This window comes from Myxocyprinus asiaticus, chromosome 9, assembly GCF_019703515.2.
Source record: "Myxocyprinus asiaticus isolate MX2 ecotype Aquarium Trade chromosome 9, UBuf_Myxa_2, whole genome shotgun sequence".
Taxonomy (NCBI): Eukaryota; Metazoa; Chordata; class Actinopteri; order Cypriniformes; family Catostomidae; genus Myxocyprinus; species Myxocyprinus asiaticus.
Window position 1 is genome coordinate 27,663,204 of NC_059352.1, and position 16,745 is coordinate 27,679,948.

A 16,745-nucleotide genomic window follows, 5' to 3' on the forward strand; every position below is an offset into this window, starting at 1 on the left:
ATATATATATATATATATATATATAAACGAACTGTAAACTAAAACAGAATAAAAAATTATTATTCTAATATAATATAATTATTCTAAAATAAAATAAAAATCATTCAGTGAGAGGAAAGGAGAGGTCAGATCAGATCTTGGGATCGCCTGAGGCCACTGAGCTCACAGGCCAGGATCAGTAACTGACTCTTGCTCTAATGTTATCTGTTTGGATTACCTGTCACAACCTATTACAGCCCTTATATGCCTCTATATTTGGATCTGTGCAGACCCTGAAACTCTTCCCAGGCAATCAGGGGAGAGGTCAGACACAGATTTGCATCATTAATGCCAAGGCCCTGAACTAAGATAAACTTTAATTTGAACTAAAAGCAAACAGACAAACTTTCTTAGGACAGCTTATGTAAATAAGGAGGATAAATGCATGGTGAGCTACATATGATACATTATGTGATCCAAACTCACTTTTATTTCCACAGTGCAATTCCCTGTATCATTTAATTATTAATTATACTATGTGCTGCAATTTAAAAAACATAAAAGAATCAAGACTTTTTTAGCATGTTCCTGTAATAGACAAGATTGTGTCATGCATACACCAGAAAAAGATCAACAGAACAATTTACAGTACATTATAACACTAACTTTATTATAGATATAATTTATGATTTAGTATTATAAATACTGTAATAAAAACATACACTGTTTTGTGATATATAGCAGAAAAGATGTAGTACATTCTACATTGAATAAGTCAGTTTAAGCATGAACTTGAACATATTAGGTAAATTCTACATTTGTACTAAATTCAGTCATGTAAAAATGAATGTTGTACTTTATAAGTAAATATTATTAATGATTGATTATTATATTTACAATGCTCCATCAAAGTAGAAACCCTTGTCATATTAATTAGCTAATTTGAGTACATTTCACAGGTAAATGATATAAGTAAAATCTGCTTAATGAGCTTGCATGGTTTCATTGTTTGCAAGTTGATTTACACCATTTTTATCATTGATTTCTTGTTTTGTGAAGTCTGAAGCTCATTTTCTACTAAAAATGACCCATTTATGATAAAAAGAAATCTCATCATGTTTTGTGCACCAAGTGTTTAGGTCTGTGTGTGCAGCTCTGGATTTTTTTTCTACTGCTATTAAAGCCATGTGATGTTGTCTAATTGACTACAGAACATGCATTAAGCATTCCTAGGGAAGGTATCAGTGTTAAATAATAATTGAAATGCTAGTACACTTTTAAAAGCATGGCTTAATTCAGTGCTACACTGAGTGTAATGTACAGAGAGTGAGTAAAATTCACTTGAAATAGAGTACTGTAAATTAAACTTTACTTGAGTATTTCTAATTAAAGCCACCAAGAATTGTGTGTAGCCTTTACTTGAAAATGCACTGTTCAAGCTTGAACAGTAAGCATTTTCCCTTTAGCTCCTGTAATTTTTAGAGATATTTTCTGAGTAATAATTCTATTAGGAGAACTGGAGTCTTTAGTTCAATTGCAGGACAGAGTGTTATAAAAGAAAAGGCATAGCAATCTAATAAAGCACTTCCATCAGTTATGTAAGCCATCCTTTTGCATTCTGGTAAGCACCATTTGAAGAGAGGAAGCTGATTTAAGTGCTGAGTTTAATGAAAAACCACAGAGACAGATAAGTGAAGTTAAATAAAGACTGCATGTGTTGCTATGTATTCTGTTACGAGAAACAAAAGAATTTTGGCCAAGTATCATTTGATTATTCATGTTCACCATTGCACTATGGCCTCTTCCTCTTGTTAGTTCTGCTTAGGTGCAGAAATAATTTAACATCCCCTTTTTCATTCATGAAAGATGTAAAAAACTGGAATAAGGAAAAGCTGCAGCTCGAGTGGATCATTGTTCATTTTAGGTAAAGTACCCACATACACATAAACGCACACATACACACTGGCTGTTATCAGAATCAAGAGCTTAAAGGGATAGTTCACACAAAAATTTAAATACTGTCATCATTTACTCACCCTCATACCATCCCATATGTGTATGAATTTCTTTCTTCTGCTGAACACATACAAAGATTTTTAGAAGAATTTCTCAGCTCTGTGTGTCCATACAATACAAGTGAATGGGTATCAAAACTTTGAAGCTACAAAAGCACATAAAGGCAGCATTAAAGTTATCCATAAAACACCAGCGATTAAATCCACATCTTCTGAAGTGATGTGATAAGTGTGGGTGAGATACAGATCAACATTTAAGTCCTTTTTTACTATCAATCTCCACTTTCACTTTTACTTTCACATTCTTCTTCTTTTGTTTTTGCTGATTTGCATTCTTCGTGCATACTGCCACCCAGGGCCGTAACCAGGGTTTGAAAATTAGTGAGGTCCATGGTGAGGTTTTACCAGCAAATGCAACATATTCTATACATACAAATTTAATATAAAAATTAAAGGGCAGAAACCAATAATAATACTGAAATTATTTTTTTTAAATCGCAAATGCAGTTAACAATATTAATACTGAATTTTTGTCACATAGAAATGTACATTTGACAATAAAGCATTGATTTTGAAATTTACTCATATTAACTACAGAAAAATCAGCAAAAGTTAATTAACAACTAATTTATCTAATTTAACAACTAATATTACATATTAATATTATCCAAATCAATCAATTGTTTTCCTTTTACCAGACTCTTAATTATTTAAAGGTGCACTCAGTAATTTTTTCCCGTTTAAAAAGTTTTTAACTTAAGAAATTAATTATAATTTTGAAACATATGAATAAAATCATGAGCACTCACATGATATGAGGACTCTAGTCATGTTTAATAATATGTTTTATTCTACATGGGGCAGGGGCACCCTCATGGGGGCTGCCATTTTAGAATCACATGACCAGCTGAAAACTACTTGTTTAAACTCAGTAACCTTTTAAAAAACTCTTGTTCTAGGACACTTTCACTCTCGGATTAAATTAATCATGGTTGAATGTGAATAGTGAATTTCTACAAAGGCATCTGTTACTGAAAACTACTGATTTTGAATGATGCTGCATCCACACCACTAGGTGTCACTGTAAGTCCAAGATGACATAAGCAAAAAGTTACAGAGTGCACCTTTAATTCACCTTTTTCAATTAAAGTTCATTAGAACTGAACATATTTACAAGGAAGAAAAAGTCATAACTTCTATATGTATAAAAATCTATAGAATTTGTTATGAAAAACAATATCCTAAACACATGTAGAAATAATAAAAACAACCTCCATAAAAGTGACTTTTATTGCCCTAATATACCATATTTAATATTTTTGTAGTCTAATAATATTAACATTTATTATAAATATATACATTTCTGGCAATATACCATAGTTTCTACTACAGTTGTTACTACAGTAACTGTCTGGTATATTTCTATAAGGATGCTGATTTGTGGAATGAAAAGCCTGTAATTACCAGTGTGAATGGAACAATATTTTCCTGTTTACCTCGTCACTGTAGTTTAATATGACGGGCTGTTTAATCTTGTTTCAACTAGCTTCAGTACAGAGCCTTTAAGGGTACGTTTACACGACAACGATGTACTAAAAACGGAAAAATTTTTCCTTTGCGTTTTTGAAATGTTTCATGTACAGACGACAACGTTGTCAGAACGATCCCCGTTCACATGGATCAGCGAAAACAACTAACAACGCTGTATTATGCATGCCAGGCCGGTCATTGGCGATGTCACTTTGTAAAGAAACACTGCATGCCTGCGCACATAAGCATTCTTCCACAGAATACAAACAATGAAGATGGCGAAAGCATCAAGCAATTTTGTCTGGACGGATGATGAGGTTGCTTTATTACTACAATTACTTTGCTGGAGAAGCATCAATAAACTCACAGTCCTGTAGTCCGCCATTGTAGTTTTGAATGTCTCGCGCATGCCTATAGACTGAACTCTCAAGACTATTCGATAAACTCTGCTCATTTTTTACCATCAATTCGTCTCCTGCCTTCTTCTGTATTCCCCCTGCTGACTCTTGGGCTGGTAGGAGAGTGAGTTAACATAACAAGCTGTTGATGTTGACTGGTTTTGGATATCAGACAGAACTCGGATATACTCTGATGGAGAGAGAGGTCTTGTGTACACTGGATCTAACATGCATTTTCACTGCCTCATGTTTTCATATTCTAAGCATCTCACTGAATACTGTACATGGCATCACATCTCTGTCTATAGGCTATATACACAAGCAGTGGGTGAATGAATTGCAGGGTAAATTTACATAAAATAAAATGAAGTAAATAAATAAAATAACATTTAAAATACAAATACATTTTTCCCATCTGAATCCATACATTAATTTCAAGATTTTCAAATTGCAGGTTCTGCCTACTGTACAATGTTCACACTCCATACAAAACACTCCAAATTAATAAATTGTTGATTATTGTTATTTGCACAGACACCAGTATTCATATTGATAATTCTCAAATAAAATCTCAAATTGATGCCTATCAATCCATCATGGTTTATATAACACATAATACGCGTGCGCATGACGTCATCGTTTTCACAAATTCGCATTTTTGTATGTTTACACGGAGACGATAACGGCATCGTTTTCAAAAAGATGCACTTTGAAAACCGTTTTCAAAAGTTTGCGTTTTCAGGCAAAAATGCCATTGTCGTGTAAACAAACAGGCAAAACGCATAAAAAGTTTTTGTTTTTACTTGAAAACATTGTCGTGTAAACGGCCCGTGTCTCATATCAGATGGGTTTATAACAAAGAATTCTGTTTCAAATTCAAATGGGTCGCACGCGACTCGCACTGTGTTAACCTCGGGACAGCACGCCGCAAGCGCAGAGCAGGTTCGTCAGATTAGTGAGACCAGTCCCACTTTTACTCTGCTCTGCTCAGCAAATGCGCTGCGCAGCTTCAGGTAGCGCCATTTGGTCACACTCTTGTAGTATTTGCGGACACTAAAGAATCCAGCCTTTGTTTGGACTAAATTATACATGCATGCAGATACTCAAAGGAGTTTTCAACCGCTTATTTGTTTTATTCAGTTGTACATAGCATCAAAATTTATTTTGGAATATGAAACATTTACCGAGGTACGGACCTCAATGCTGGTTACGGCCATGTCGCCACCTACTGGGCAGGGAGGAGAATTTATAGTAAAAAAGGACTTAAATTTTGATCTATTTCTCACCGACACATCATATTCTTTCAGAAGACATGGATTTACCCACTGGAGTCTTATGGATTACTTTTATGCTGCCTTTATGTGCTTTTAAGAACTTCACAATTTCTTCAATTTGCTTGCATTGTAAGGACTTACTAAGCGGAAATATTCCTTTAAAAAAATCCTTTGTTTGTGTTCAGCAGAAGAAAGAAAGTCATACACATCTGGGATGGTATGAGGGTGAGTAAATGATGAGAGAACTTTCATTTTTGGGTGAACTATTCCTTTAAGTGATAGATCACACAAAAGTGAAAATAGTGTCATCAGTATGACTTTCTTCAGTGGAACACTGATGTTAGGCAGAATGTAAGCCTAAGTAACCATTTACTTTAATTTATAAAAAAAAAAAAAAAAAAGTATTTTTCTGTTCCACGGAAGAAAGTCATAGGGTTTGGAACAACATAGGGTGAGAAAAATGATGAAGTAATTTTCATTTTTGCTGTGAACTATCGCTTTAAGTTCTTTAGGGGAATGGCATGAATACTAGCGAAAGTGCTTTCCACTACTTGCTATGGATTCCTTTTCTATATCCAAATGGTCTACTCCTGTCATTGTGCGGTTACAGATCTCTTAACTGTCTGAGATGCAAAACTGGTTAAACTGTAGACTCCAGGATGCCATTCAATTCTACAGAGGAATCAAGATCCTCGTATCCTTACAGTCTGATGTATTTTCTGTACTGGCCTAATTATCCTACGATCACACTGTCTGCCATACGCTGACTCCATTGAGCTAGATAAACAAGTGCGCTGATTCCCTCTGGACAGACTTCCTCCCATGCAGAGAAGCGTTCGTGGGAAAGCGATCTGATGAAGGGTTTTAATAGAGCAGAAATCATGCCTGTAGTCATATTCTGAGCAGCAGATAAAGCGGCCATATTAAAATACTCCTGAACCACTGATGAAAACTTTACAAGTGTCTCACAAAAATAAACAGTGGCATCTCATCATCACCCAATAGTGACAAGATCCTGTCCTGCAGCAAACTTAGTCAGATTGCAACTACCACGTGAACGCATTATCAAATAACCAATAAAACAATCAATTCACATTATATAGTTATATAGCCAAATGCTGTAAGACATTATTGAAACACAGAACCAGATTTTAACATGAAAATGTAAGTGGTGCATGCTCGTGCAAAAAGATTTTTGGGAGGTTGCCAGAGCGTTGTTCTGCAGTTGCAAGGGTGTTCTGGTTGGTTAGTTACTGGCCCAAGTCAAAAGAGTCCACCCCCAATTATATTTTTGCCTCTAGATATGGTTCGGGTCCCTTCTTCAATATACTGTAGGTCTATTTTTTTCACCCATGTTATTTATTTTTATTTTTTTTTTATTGTCCACCAGGTGAAAGTCAAGCACTTAAAAAAAGTTTACCAGTAGCACAAAAAGGAGCATGCTTTGAGTTAGTCTGTAGCACAAATGGTGTGAGACAAGTTACATGCTGAAGTTTAATACTTAGGGCTAGCAATAGTAGCAATAGTAATGCTGATGCTTGTCTTTGCAAACAACACTAATTAAGTCACATCCAATTAGCAGCACATCTGTGTATGAGTAATATAGTAAATCTGTGAAATTACTGTTTATCTCTAAACAGCTGTGAAAAGATGACAGTTTTAAATGTATGCTTTTATCAAAAGTGACTTACAATGCATCCGGGATATGCATTTTATCACAACATGCATTCCCTGGGAATCAAAAGCATGACCTTGGAGTTGCTAGCTTCAGGAATACAGCCAATTTGTATGTGTATAATTTTTAATTATTATAACGTATGACACATTATTTATGGGGACAAAACAAAGAGAACACTAAGGAGTTTTTTGACTCAATGAACGTTATTCAGAATTTTGAGGCAGCAGTATTAGAATATGGACATTAGTATTTGGTTTTGAGGGAGGACTGATTCCCTGAGGGGAAAATGACAGATGTGAGCCAATAGGTGTCAGCCTTCCCTGTGCCCCCACTCGCTTCTAAACGGAAGCCAAAACACTAAAAGGAGTTACAAACTATTAGGAAACAAGCCTGGAAAACAGCCACAAAAAGACTTACATACTTGGCCATCCGTTAGCCTTTAGACTGCTTGTCATTGACACACATGAAAAGGGATATGAAGTGTAGGACAGTGTCCTGAATATACAAACGTGTACAAAATTCGGAGTCAACACTGAAAATATGGAATTCAAAATCTAATTTAAAACTGAAAATAGACAAAGTTTTTGATTTTGAAAAATCTAAATCAATGAAACATCAATAAGAAATATTTAAGATTCTGCACTAATTCTAGTGTACATTTATTAAGTAAATTTGTTAAATTGACCATGTTAACTGTACAGATTTTCCTTGCTTTCATACAAGATGCTCTTTGAAACATTCTCAAATCATGCTGGAATAATGGATCATCAGGTTTTTCACAAACTTGTGGAGTCCATGCCAGCTTGAGTGTAATTAAATAAAAAAAATAAAAAAGGAGACATTATAAATGCTTAGAAATGTTTTACTCAATTATTTAGATAACAGAGGTCGACCAATAGTGGATTTTGCAGATACCGATAACTAAGGTGGTGGAAAAGGCAAATAACCTATTAATCAGCTGACAGTTTTTTAAAATCAATTTATAGAATGACAAACACAGACATTAAGGCTACAACAGTCCCAAAATCCCAAAAGGAGTTTATTGTGCAACCAAAATCTCAATAATAACTAGAAAAATTAAGATTTGATGCATTACGGGGGACTTTCAACTTTAAACACATCAGAAATACACAGGAGACTCTTATTTTGAAATGACAGAGAATTGGCTACATTACAAATGCTCTATATGTAAGTATTTGCCAAATTAAGCTTTTTATAGCATTTACCAGAAGAAGAGTTTATATGTATATATTTTACCAGCTGAGATTTATTAATGAGGAATAAAAAATGAGCAAAAAATAAACTAAAAAAAAGATTTTTGCCGATAACTGATGGTTCCAAAAAGCGTCTATCACCAGTTACTCTGTAAAACTGATATATCGTTCAACCTCTTGATATGTCATTCTGTAATAAAAAAATAATAATGTTACAGAATAAAAAATTATTTTTAATTTGGGATCAGAATTTGAGACCCCACTGTAGATCAGCGGCGATTTTTTTAATACATTGATGACTTTTCATTACAGATTTCTCACCTGAAAGCCGAAGGAGCTCTCATCCATGGGTGGAGGAGGTGGGAAGGTGGAGGGGCAAGGGAGCCCGCTGGTGTCAACAGCAGGTGGAGGAGGTGGAGGATAGTCCCCTGTGAAAAATACACAAGACACAGCAAGAAAAGAGTTCAATCAAATACCCTTAAAACATTCAAGATGTTAAAACACACCGTGATACCATGAGCCAATATAATAAACTCTCTTCCTCTGGGATAAATCAGTTCATCACAGGTCAGAGTGGGTGGAATACCTTTAAAAAATCTGATAGATCAAACTGACATAAACCCACTGCACACCTAGATGTCAAAAGGAGAGATCAGAATGCATCTTAGATGAAAGCTTTACAGAATATAATACTATAACATGTCACTTATAATATCAAAATAAACATGATGATTACCTACGTAACTTTTTTCTCTTTTTCTTTTTTAAATTTTTTTATCTACAGCACTCTGTAAAGTATAAACACATCAAAACTTGTTTGAGCATCCCAGTCAGCCTGACATAGCAACATTGGCACAACCAATGGAGTGAGTTTGAGGTGGGATCATCTGTTTGTCGACCAATGGAAGATGTTTGGGAAACCTGTTTAAAAACAATCAATATTTTTGCAGTTTCATTTGGTGACGTTTGTGCACAGTATATATATATATATATATATATATATATATATATATATATATATATATATATATATATACACACACATACACGCACTTCAGCTTGAAGTGTGTGTGTGTGTGTGTGTGTGTGTGTGTGTGTGAGAGAGAGAGTTGATTTTTGTGGTTTATGTTTTTTTTAAGGTTACAAACTAGTAATTACAAGTGTATTATGCTATAAATGTGGTTTATGAGGACATTTCCATAATTCAGATCACTTGAAAAACATACTAAATAATGTTTTAAGAAAATGTAAAGATGCAGAAAGTTTTTTGTGAAGGTTAGGTTTAGGGGTAGGGTTCGTACAATATAAAAATCAATATGTCTATGGATAGTCCTCATAAGGATAGCCGCACCAACATGTGTGTGTGTGTGTGTGTGTGTGTGTGTGTGTGTGTGTGTGTGTGTGTGTGTGTGTGTGTGTGTGTGTGTACATGTTTATGCTACATAGTGGGGACCAAATTTCCCCACAAGGATAGTAAAACCTGAGATCACCCACCTTGTGGGGCCCAGCCAGCGGTAAAATGCATGGAAGTCTATGGAGAGTCCCCACAATGATATAAAAACAGGTTTGTGTGTGTGTGTGTGTGTGTGTGTGTGTGTGTGTGTGTGAAGGGTGAAAGGCAGTGGGGCTTAAACATACTTAACATACTGTCCCTGACAGATTAACGCATATAATGACAACAATTTGGTTAACTAAGGCAGTCTAATCTGTAGTAAGCAGGTGTTTGTAGAGATTGAAAATCTAAGTACTGTGCTCAAAACAAGTGAGATGGGATATTTCTCCAGCAAAAAGCACGGCAACAAGCCAAATGTAGAGTTGTAAAGTCCACGGCTAATCCAGGGATTGGGTTCCTCTGCATGTTTCAGGCAGGATCAGGATCTGCTCGCCAAATTATATTCCGATTTGGCTGCACTCTGTGTCCAATTTAGGACTGAATCATTTGACCGTCTAAGTACCAAACCAGACAAGAGCTTTTCAAATTAAAGCCTTTTTAGAGGACACCATAGAAACTCACGGTCATGCTTTACAAGTCTTTGAAGAGATTTTGGAGTTTTTATCTAGAACATAGTTTTATCCTTAGGGTCTGAATGATATTTAATATTTTGTTTTTCCAAGTCTACTGGATAAATTAATTAACTGTGGTCTTGAAATGAATTAAAGAAATCCTGCAATAGGAATCCAGATAATGTCACATGACCATTTTCTTTGTACAATATAATGTTACTATGAACACTGCCTCAGATATTTCCCAATGGCACAGGAGCTTTTTATGTAAACTGTTTATGTAAGAATCTCATGACCTCTGTGAAAACTGTTGCAGCTATGGCATCTCAAGCATTTAGATGCTCCCCCCACCCAGGAAAAAAGTATATATAGAGTCAAATTTCACTACTGCGTAAAATAATGCAATTAATCGCTATTAAAATTTTAATTGACTGACAGCCCTAATAAGAACATATCATCGCACTATATCCATTATAGATACAGTATGCTTATCAAAAAATGGCAACATAGTGTTATACAGTTACAACATTATCACGTTGCATGCGCAGACTCAGGAGACTGCCTATTATTTTAAATTAAAAAATTTTGTCAACACCTTTTTTATCCTCGGGAATAGTGTATACATGGCATACAACGGCTTACCATGATCAGAATATCTAAAAAATTATATATTAAATGTCCCTTTGTCTCTGTTTAACTGAAAGATGCAAGAAAAATGTGTAGCATGTAAGGACTTACGAGTGGTCCATGGCTCTTGTTACGTAATTTACAAATGTTTTTACATGCTACTTAGATAATGATTTATTTATTTTTTGGAAAATGTGCCATAGAGATTAAGCACTACTTACATGTGATTAACAATCGGGAAACCCAGCCTCTGTAGTTTTTTTTTATTTAGTTTTTTTTTCTTGTTCTCTTTTTTCTCTTTTTCTCTCAAATGGCTTTGTTCACATGAGAGCCAAACAGCGGTCTTTAAAAGTTGCAAGTCTTCCTATGAGCTCAGGAGTCATCAGGTCAACTTTATGTTAAAATCATGAAACATCTCACAATGTGCAACTTTCGTCTCACAATTTTGAGGTTTCAGTCATTCGCAGCAAAGAGGTCTCGAGAGTGCCACACTGCCTCGTGCCACACTGTTACAAAAACATGTACCGATGTCATATATTTGTTCTGTGGTGTGAGGTCATTGAGTTTGGGGCATGTTATCTGGTTTCTGGTTGGGCTATGGAGAAACCAGGGGGCCCCTGTGCCATGAATGTGAGAGGCTCCATTTATGCAGACCGGGAAGCGAAGGCACTCACTAATGAGACAACCAGCAGGAACACCTACTTATTACCACACATTTCCACTCGCGCTTTATTGAGCAATTACACTCAAGTAACGGCTTTGTGAGAGCCGAATTCTAATCAGTAATTAAAGTTATTTGAGAGGACCATGAGAGGTATAATTGATAATCAGGAACATGAATGTTGTTAAGGTTTGAGTATAAAAGTAAAAGAAAAACAGGCTAGATGAAAATCAGTAGCGCATAAGTGCGCAGATGAAACCCACTTCCTGCTGGAACGGGACGATTATGTGTGCATTTCTGAGATGTGACCCGTAATAAAAGGGTTTTATTCCAATCCAGTCAATGTGCTTATGCAGATGTGCTATCTGTTTGCATACACAGTAAATGCTCACTTCATCAGATAGTTTATACAGTATGTGTTAGAATTTTAGGCCAGTTTGAAACATAACACTATAATAGAATTATATAATCTATCTAATCTGGACTGTGGGGTTTTCACTGAGCATATTCAACAGGTCAGCATTTGCTTTCACTTTAAAGCACAAAAGTTATTTTAAATGAATAGTTTAACCAAAATTAAAAGTTCTGTCATCATTTACTCACTCTCATTTTGTTACACAACCATATGACTTTCTTTCTTCTGTGGACAACAAAAGGAAACATTTTGAAGAATGTTCTGAGCGCTCTTTTCCATGATATTACAATGAATGAGGACTGAATCTTTCATGCTTCAAAAAGGATACAAAAGCACCATAAAAGTACCATATATTTAGGTTACATGACTCGTGCGCTGTATTCCAAGTCTTCTGAGGTCCTACAATTGTCAATAATTCAATAAAAAGGTTCCCTTCCATTGAACTGTTCACTCTTGAACCACTTTTATTCAGTAAGTTCAACTGAGAACCATGAAGGAATCATTCAGACAAGATCAACCGATTCATTGAAAAGATCCAACTCAAAAGATTGATTCGTTCACAAACTGAACATCGGTACTTCTCTCAAGGACTCTCATAAACCCGCTAAGATTTTTTTAATTGAATAATGACTACAATTTCAATCTGTTCCTCACACAAAGCTAACATATGGCTTCAGAAGACTTGGAAAGTAGTGCAAGAGTTTTAAGGACCACCTAAATAATACTTTTATGGTGTTTTGTTCCCCCTTATGAAGCTTGAAAGCTCCAGTCCCCTTTCATCATAACTGCATGGGAAAAAGTGACCAATACATTCTTCACAATATCTGCTTATGTGTTCTACGGAAGAAAGAAGCCAGGGTTTGGAATGGCATGAGGGTGAGTAATGGGGGCGGGGGGGGGGTGGGGGGGTGAACTATTCCTTAAGAACTTTGCACTGCATCTTTATGAACTTTGTGCAACCTCTGTCCATCTGGCATTGATACAGGGACAGTAGTTGACAAAGATATTATTATTAAAGATATTAAGGGGCATCTATTCTCATCCTATTTATGAGATAACAATTTCTGCACTGACAGATTCAGTCATACATTCGAAAAGCTTTTCGTAGAACGTCACTTTTGTAATCCGTGTAGCTGTTGCATGTTTATTTGGTACATATTTCGATGCATTGACATGTTTGTCTGCTCTCCGAATTCCCATATGAATTTGATTTACTGCAGAAGTTGAAGAAGAAGCCTCTCTGCATCAGCATTTAATCTCACCACAGTAAACAAAATTAACTGCTGGGTGCATTTGGCAGTTAGGGGCTCCAGTTTAGTTGTATCACATGAAACTCATCTGCAGAGTCTTGGGGCACACAGAGCTATTGCATCCACTATTTTAACATTCTATCACACCCTAAAACACACAAACATCATCATCAAACCACTGATGAAATCTGAACAGAAAATGTGCTCATTTCCACAGATTTTGAGAGTAAACTGCAAAGAAATTTTTTATCTTTTGTTGACAACATTTTATTCTTTCTTATTTCACAATCCCTCAAAGCGGAATAAGATAGTATTTGACAGAACCTGAAATTTGAAAAATTCTGTCAGCGGCATAAACCTATAATCCTTCACAGGCGGAGAAGGATAAAGTTTTATAATGACCAGTGTGACATTTCCAATGTTTTATCTTTGCGGAGTCGCTCTCAAAATGTGCTGTGGCAGGGAGACCTAAACACATAATTTTATCTGTAATTATCCATGCGGATTCTGTCTACCTTCCTGGTTCAGTCTTGCTCTTAATTAGCTAAGATATACAACTAACTGATTTATGGCTTCATTTGGCTGGAAACACCATTCTGGGTTTGGGTTTTTTGGAGATGTCCTGCTAAAAGTGCCGAGAAGCGATCAATATTGGTTTGTGCACTGTAAAAATGCACAATTTTAGTCATAGTTAAAAAAATTAAAAAAAAATTGGTCACTTTGTCAGAAGTCCCTGCGTTATCCAACACATTTGATTATATTGCATTTAAAAAGTTATGTTTCTTCTTATATCTGTTATCAGTTATGTACATTTGGGTATTTAATGTTACATTTTTCCTTGCTTAAGTCATTATTTTAGTGTTGTGTGTTACTCTGATATGTGTGTGTGTTTTTTTTTTTTTTTTCTTTTTATATATAGTATATGTCTATACATATTTAGCCATGAATCATGGACATTTTATTAACCTGATGTGGCCTTCTATTTACCACTGTTATTATTATGGTGCTTATCAGTTACAAGGCAGAATTAAGGTCTGTTATGTAGGACTTGATGTTATTATCCCTTAATTGCCAGCCGGACCTTTACTTTCCAGCCGCGATGTTGCGCATCGGCTGCAAGCTCAGCGAACCTCAGTTTCTTGCGCTCGTAGGCTTCGTCCGCTGCATCCTCCCAGGGCACTGTAAGCTTGATGATGTACACGAGATGGAGTGAGGCCGACCATAGCACAAGGTCTGGTCTGAGGTTGGTTGACGCGATCTCAGTTGGGAAGCAGAGCCTCTGTCTGCCACCATCTTCCAATCGCGTGCCCCGCCTAGCCACCCGGTGTCTGGCCTTGATGAGGCGAGTCTGGCTTGACCCTCACCTTCCCGGACAAATGCTATTGCCGGCCGGTGGGATGAAGAGGGAGGAAGGGCATTGATGCTCATCTGCCGACTCTCCAGCACTGCTGCAAGACATCGTAGCACCTGGTTGTGCCACCAAGTGTATCGGCCTTGAGTGAGGCTGGTCTTACAGCCCACCAGGATGTGTTATAGTGTTTCTGGACTCGAACAGAAGGAGCATGTAGGGTCTTCTCTGTACCACTGGCTGAAATTCTTGTGAGATGGCAGGACATCATAGGCAGCCTTGATGATGAAGCTCATTCTGAATGTCTCCATTTCCCACAGCTCTTTCCAGCAGATCTTTCTCTTCTCTTCTCCACTCCCTCCAATCTCATCCATTGCCCTTGCCTTGCCTGAGCGATGGCCTTTACGCACCTTGCTGCCTCCTCCTGCTGACGTACCACAAGCCTGTGTCTCTGAGACAGAGTTGCCTTGTTCCAGGTTGGTGTGCTGGTCCCAAGGCCAAGACCACCCCTCCCTTGCTGCACTCGGCCCACGATGTCTCTGTGCTTGAGCGCTGCCTTTGCCCGCTTGGATGCTTCTGCTGCCATAGAGCCCTAAGCTGCTGAGGTACCTACGAAGACCAAGCCACTTCCTTATGTATGAGCTGATCAGTCTCTCCAGCTTTTCCACTTTCAAGATTGGAGCTTCATATTGGGTTAGTGGCCACATGAGGCATGGAAGGAGCCCAAATTGCATACACCAGAGCTTCAGCTTGCCAGGGAGTGTGGTTCTGTTGATGCTCTTCAGGCCACTGACGACATCATTCCTGAGCTGATCTACTTGCTCTGTGTCTTTGAGGGATACGCTGTACCACCGCCCTAGGCTCTTCACAGGCTTCTCGGAGACCGTTGGAATCATTTAATCACCAATGTAAAAGCATTGGTCTGATAGCTTCCCCTTGATGATGGAGATGCTTCTGGACTTGCTCGGCTTGATCTTCATCCGAGCCAGCTCAATGTTCTCTTAGAGCATCGAGATGCTCTAATGATCACTTCCATAGTCATGGTGAAGGCCAGCGGGGAGATGGTACAGCCGGCCATGATTCCCACTTCCAGATGTTGCCACACTGTGGTGTAGTCTAATGTTGTCAAGCATAGCTGGATGTCCTGGAAGTAGGCCTTGACGAGGCTTGTGAGGGCTACTGGGACCCTGAAGAAGTTGAAAGCTGTCCCGAGGAGGTTATGAGGTACTGAGTCAATGGCGTTGGCGAGGTCCAGGAACACCACATGAAGGTCAGTTCCCTCCTTCTTGGCAACCTGGATCTGATGCCAGAAGGTGCTAGCGTGTTCCAAACAACTGCAGAAGCCTAATATCCCTGCTTTCTGGATCGATGTATCAATCAAATGTTTTTTTTTTTTTTTTTTTTTGCAGGTATCCCGACAGCCTGTGAGCCACCACACTAAATAAGATTTTGCCCTCAACATTTAGGAGGCTGATCCGGCAAAATTGGCCGATTTCCAATGAGTCCTCTTCCTTTGGGATCAGGATTTCTCCGGCTCTCTGCCAGGATGTTGATATCTCCTGCTTGCACCATACCACGTTCATAAGCCTCCAGCAGAATTGCAGGACATTTGGTGCATTTTTGTAGAGCCTGTATGGGACTCCATTGGGATCTGAGGCTGATGAGGCCCTTGCTCTATGCACAGTTTTCCTCACTTCACTCCATCTAGGTGGGTTGAAATCTAGTTGGTGTTCTGGTAGATGGAATGGTGGCATATCAGGTGGGAGGGTGATCTCTTCATGCCATCGGTTGTCAGTGCAGGACTTTTTCAGTTGTTTTTCCAGGTCTGCCTCTGACACTGAAAGACTTCTGAAGAGACCCTTCACAAATTTGAAGGGATCTTTGTAGAAGCTTGTTCTTGTCCGCTCCTTTCTGCGCTTCTTTACCAGGTTCTCAGCTCTCCTCAGTGTCACAAGCCTGCTCCAGATGTCTGCTTGAAACAAGTTTATGCCTTCCTTCTCCTCCTCTGTGGCCTTCCTCCATTGCTTCTTCAGCTGCCTACTTTCTCTGATGAGACAATCTATTTCCTTCTGCCTCCTGGACTTAATGGGGATCGTCGGTGTAGTTTTCCTCCTTTCTACCACTCCAAATCGTTCTGCTCCATAGCTGTAGATTACTTCCCCCCATTCTTTCCAACATCTTTATGGTGGTGCCTTTGAACGTCTCTAAGATGTTGCAGAGGTCAGCATTGACCTCCTCAAACACTGCCTTTTTGCAGGACTTTGGCCACTTGATCAACGGTTTTCGCCCCTGGATCTTTTTCTCTGCAGGTCGCAATGGGCTGGGTTCGGGTTGTTCTCCTGTGCCTGGTCC

The 16,745-nt window shown here is 37.8% G+C and overlaps 1 protein-coding gene across 3 annotated transcripts in view; it reads right to left on the reverse strand.

Moving 5' to 3' along the window:
- LOC127446356 (lipoma-preferred partner homolog) overlaps nt 1-16,745 on the reverse strand; it is a 324,624-nt gene that overhangs the window by 172,161 nt on the left and 135,718 nt on the right. For all 3 annotated transcript variants that reach the window (XM_051707243.1, XM_051707241.1, XM_051707242.1), the window contains one exon: nt 8,410-8,516. In XM_051707243.1, coding sequence (XP_051563203.1) covers nt 8,410-8,516 — 107 coding nt within the window. The remainder of the gene's footprint in view (nt 1-8,409; nt 8,517-16,745) is intronic.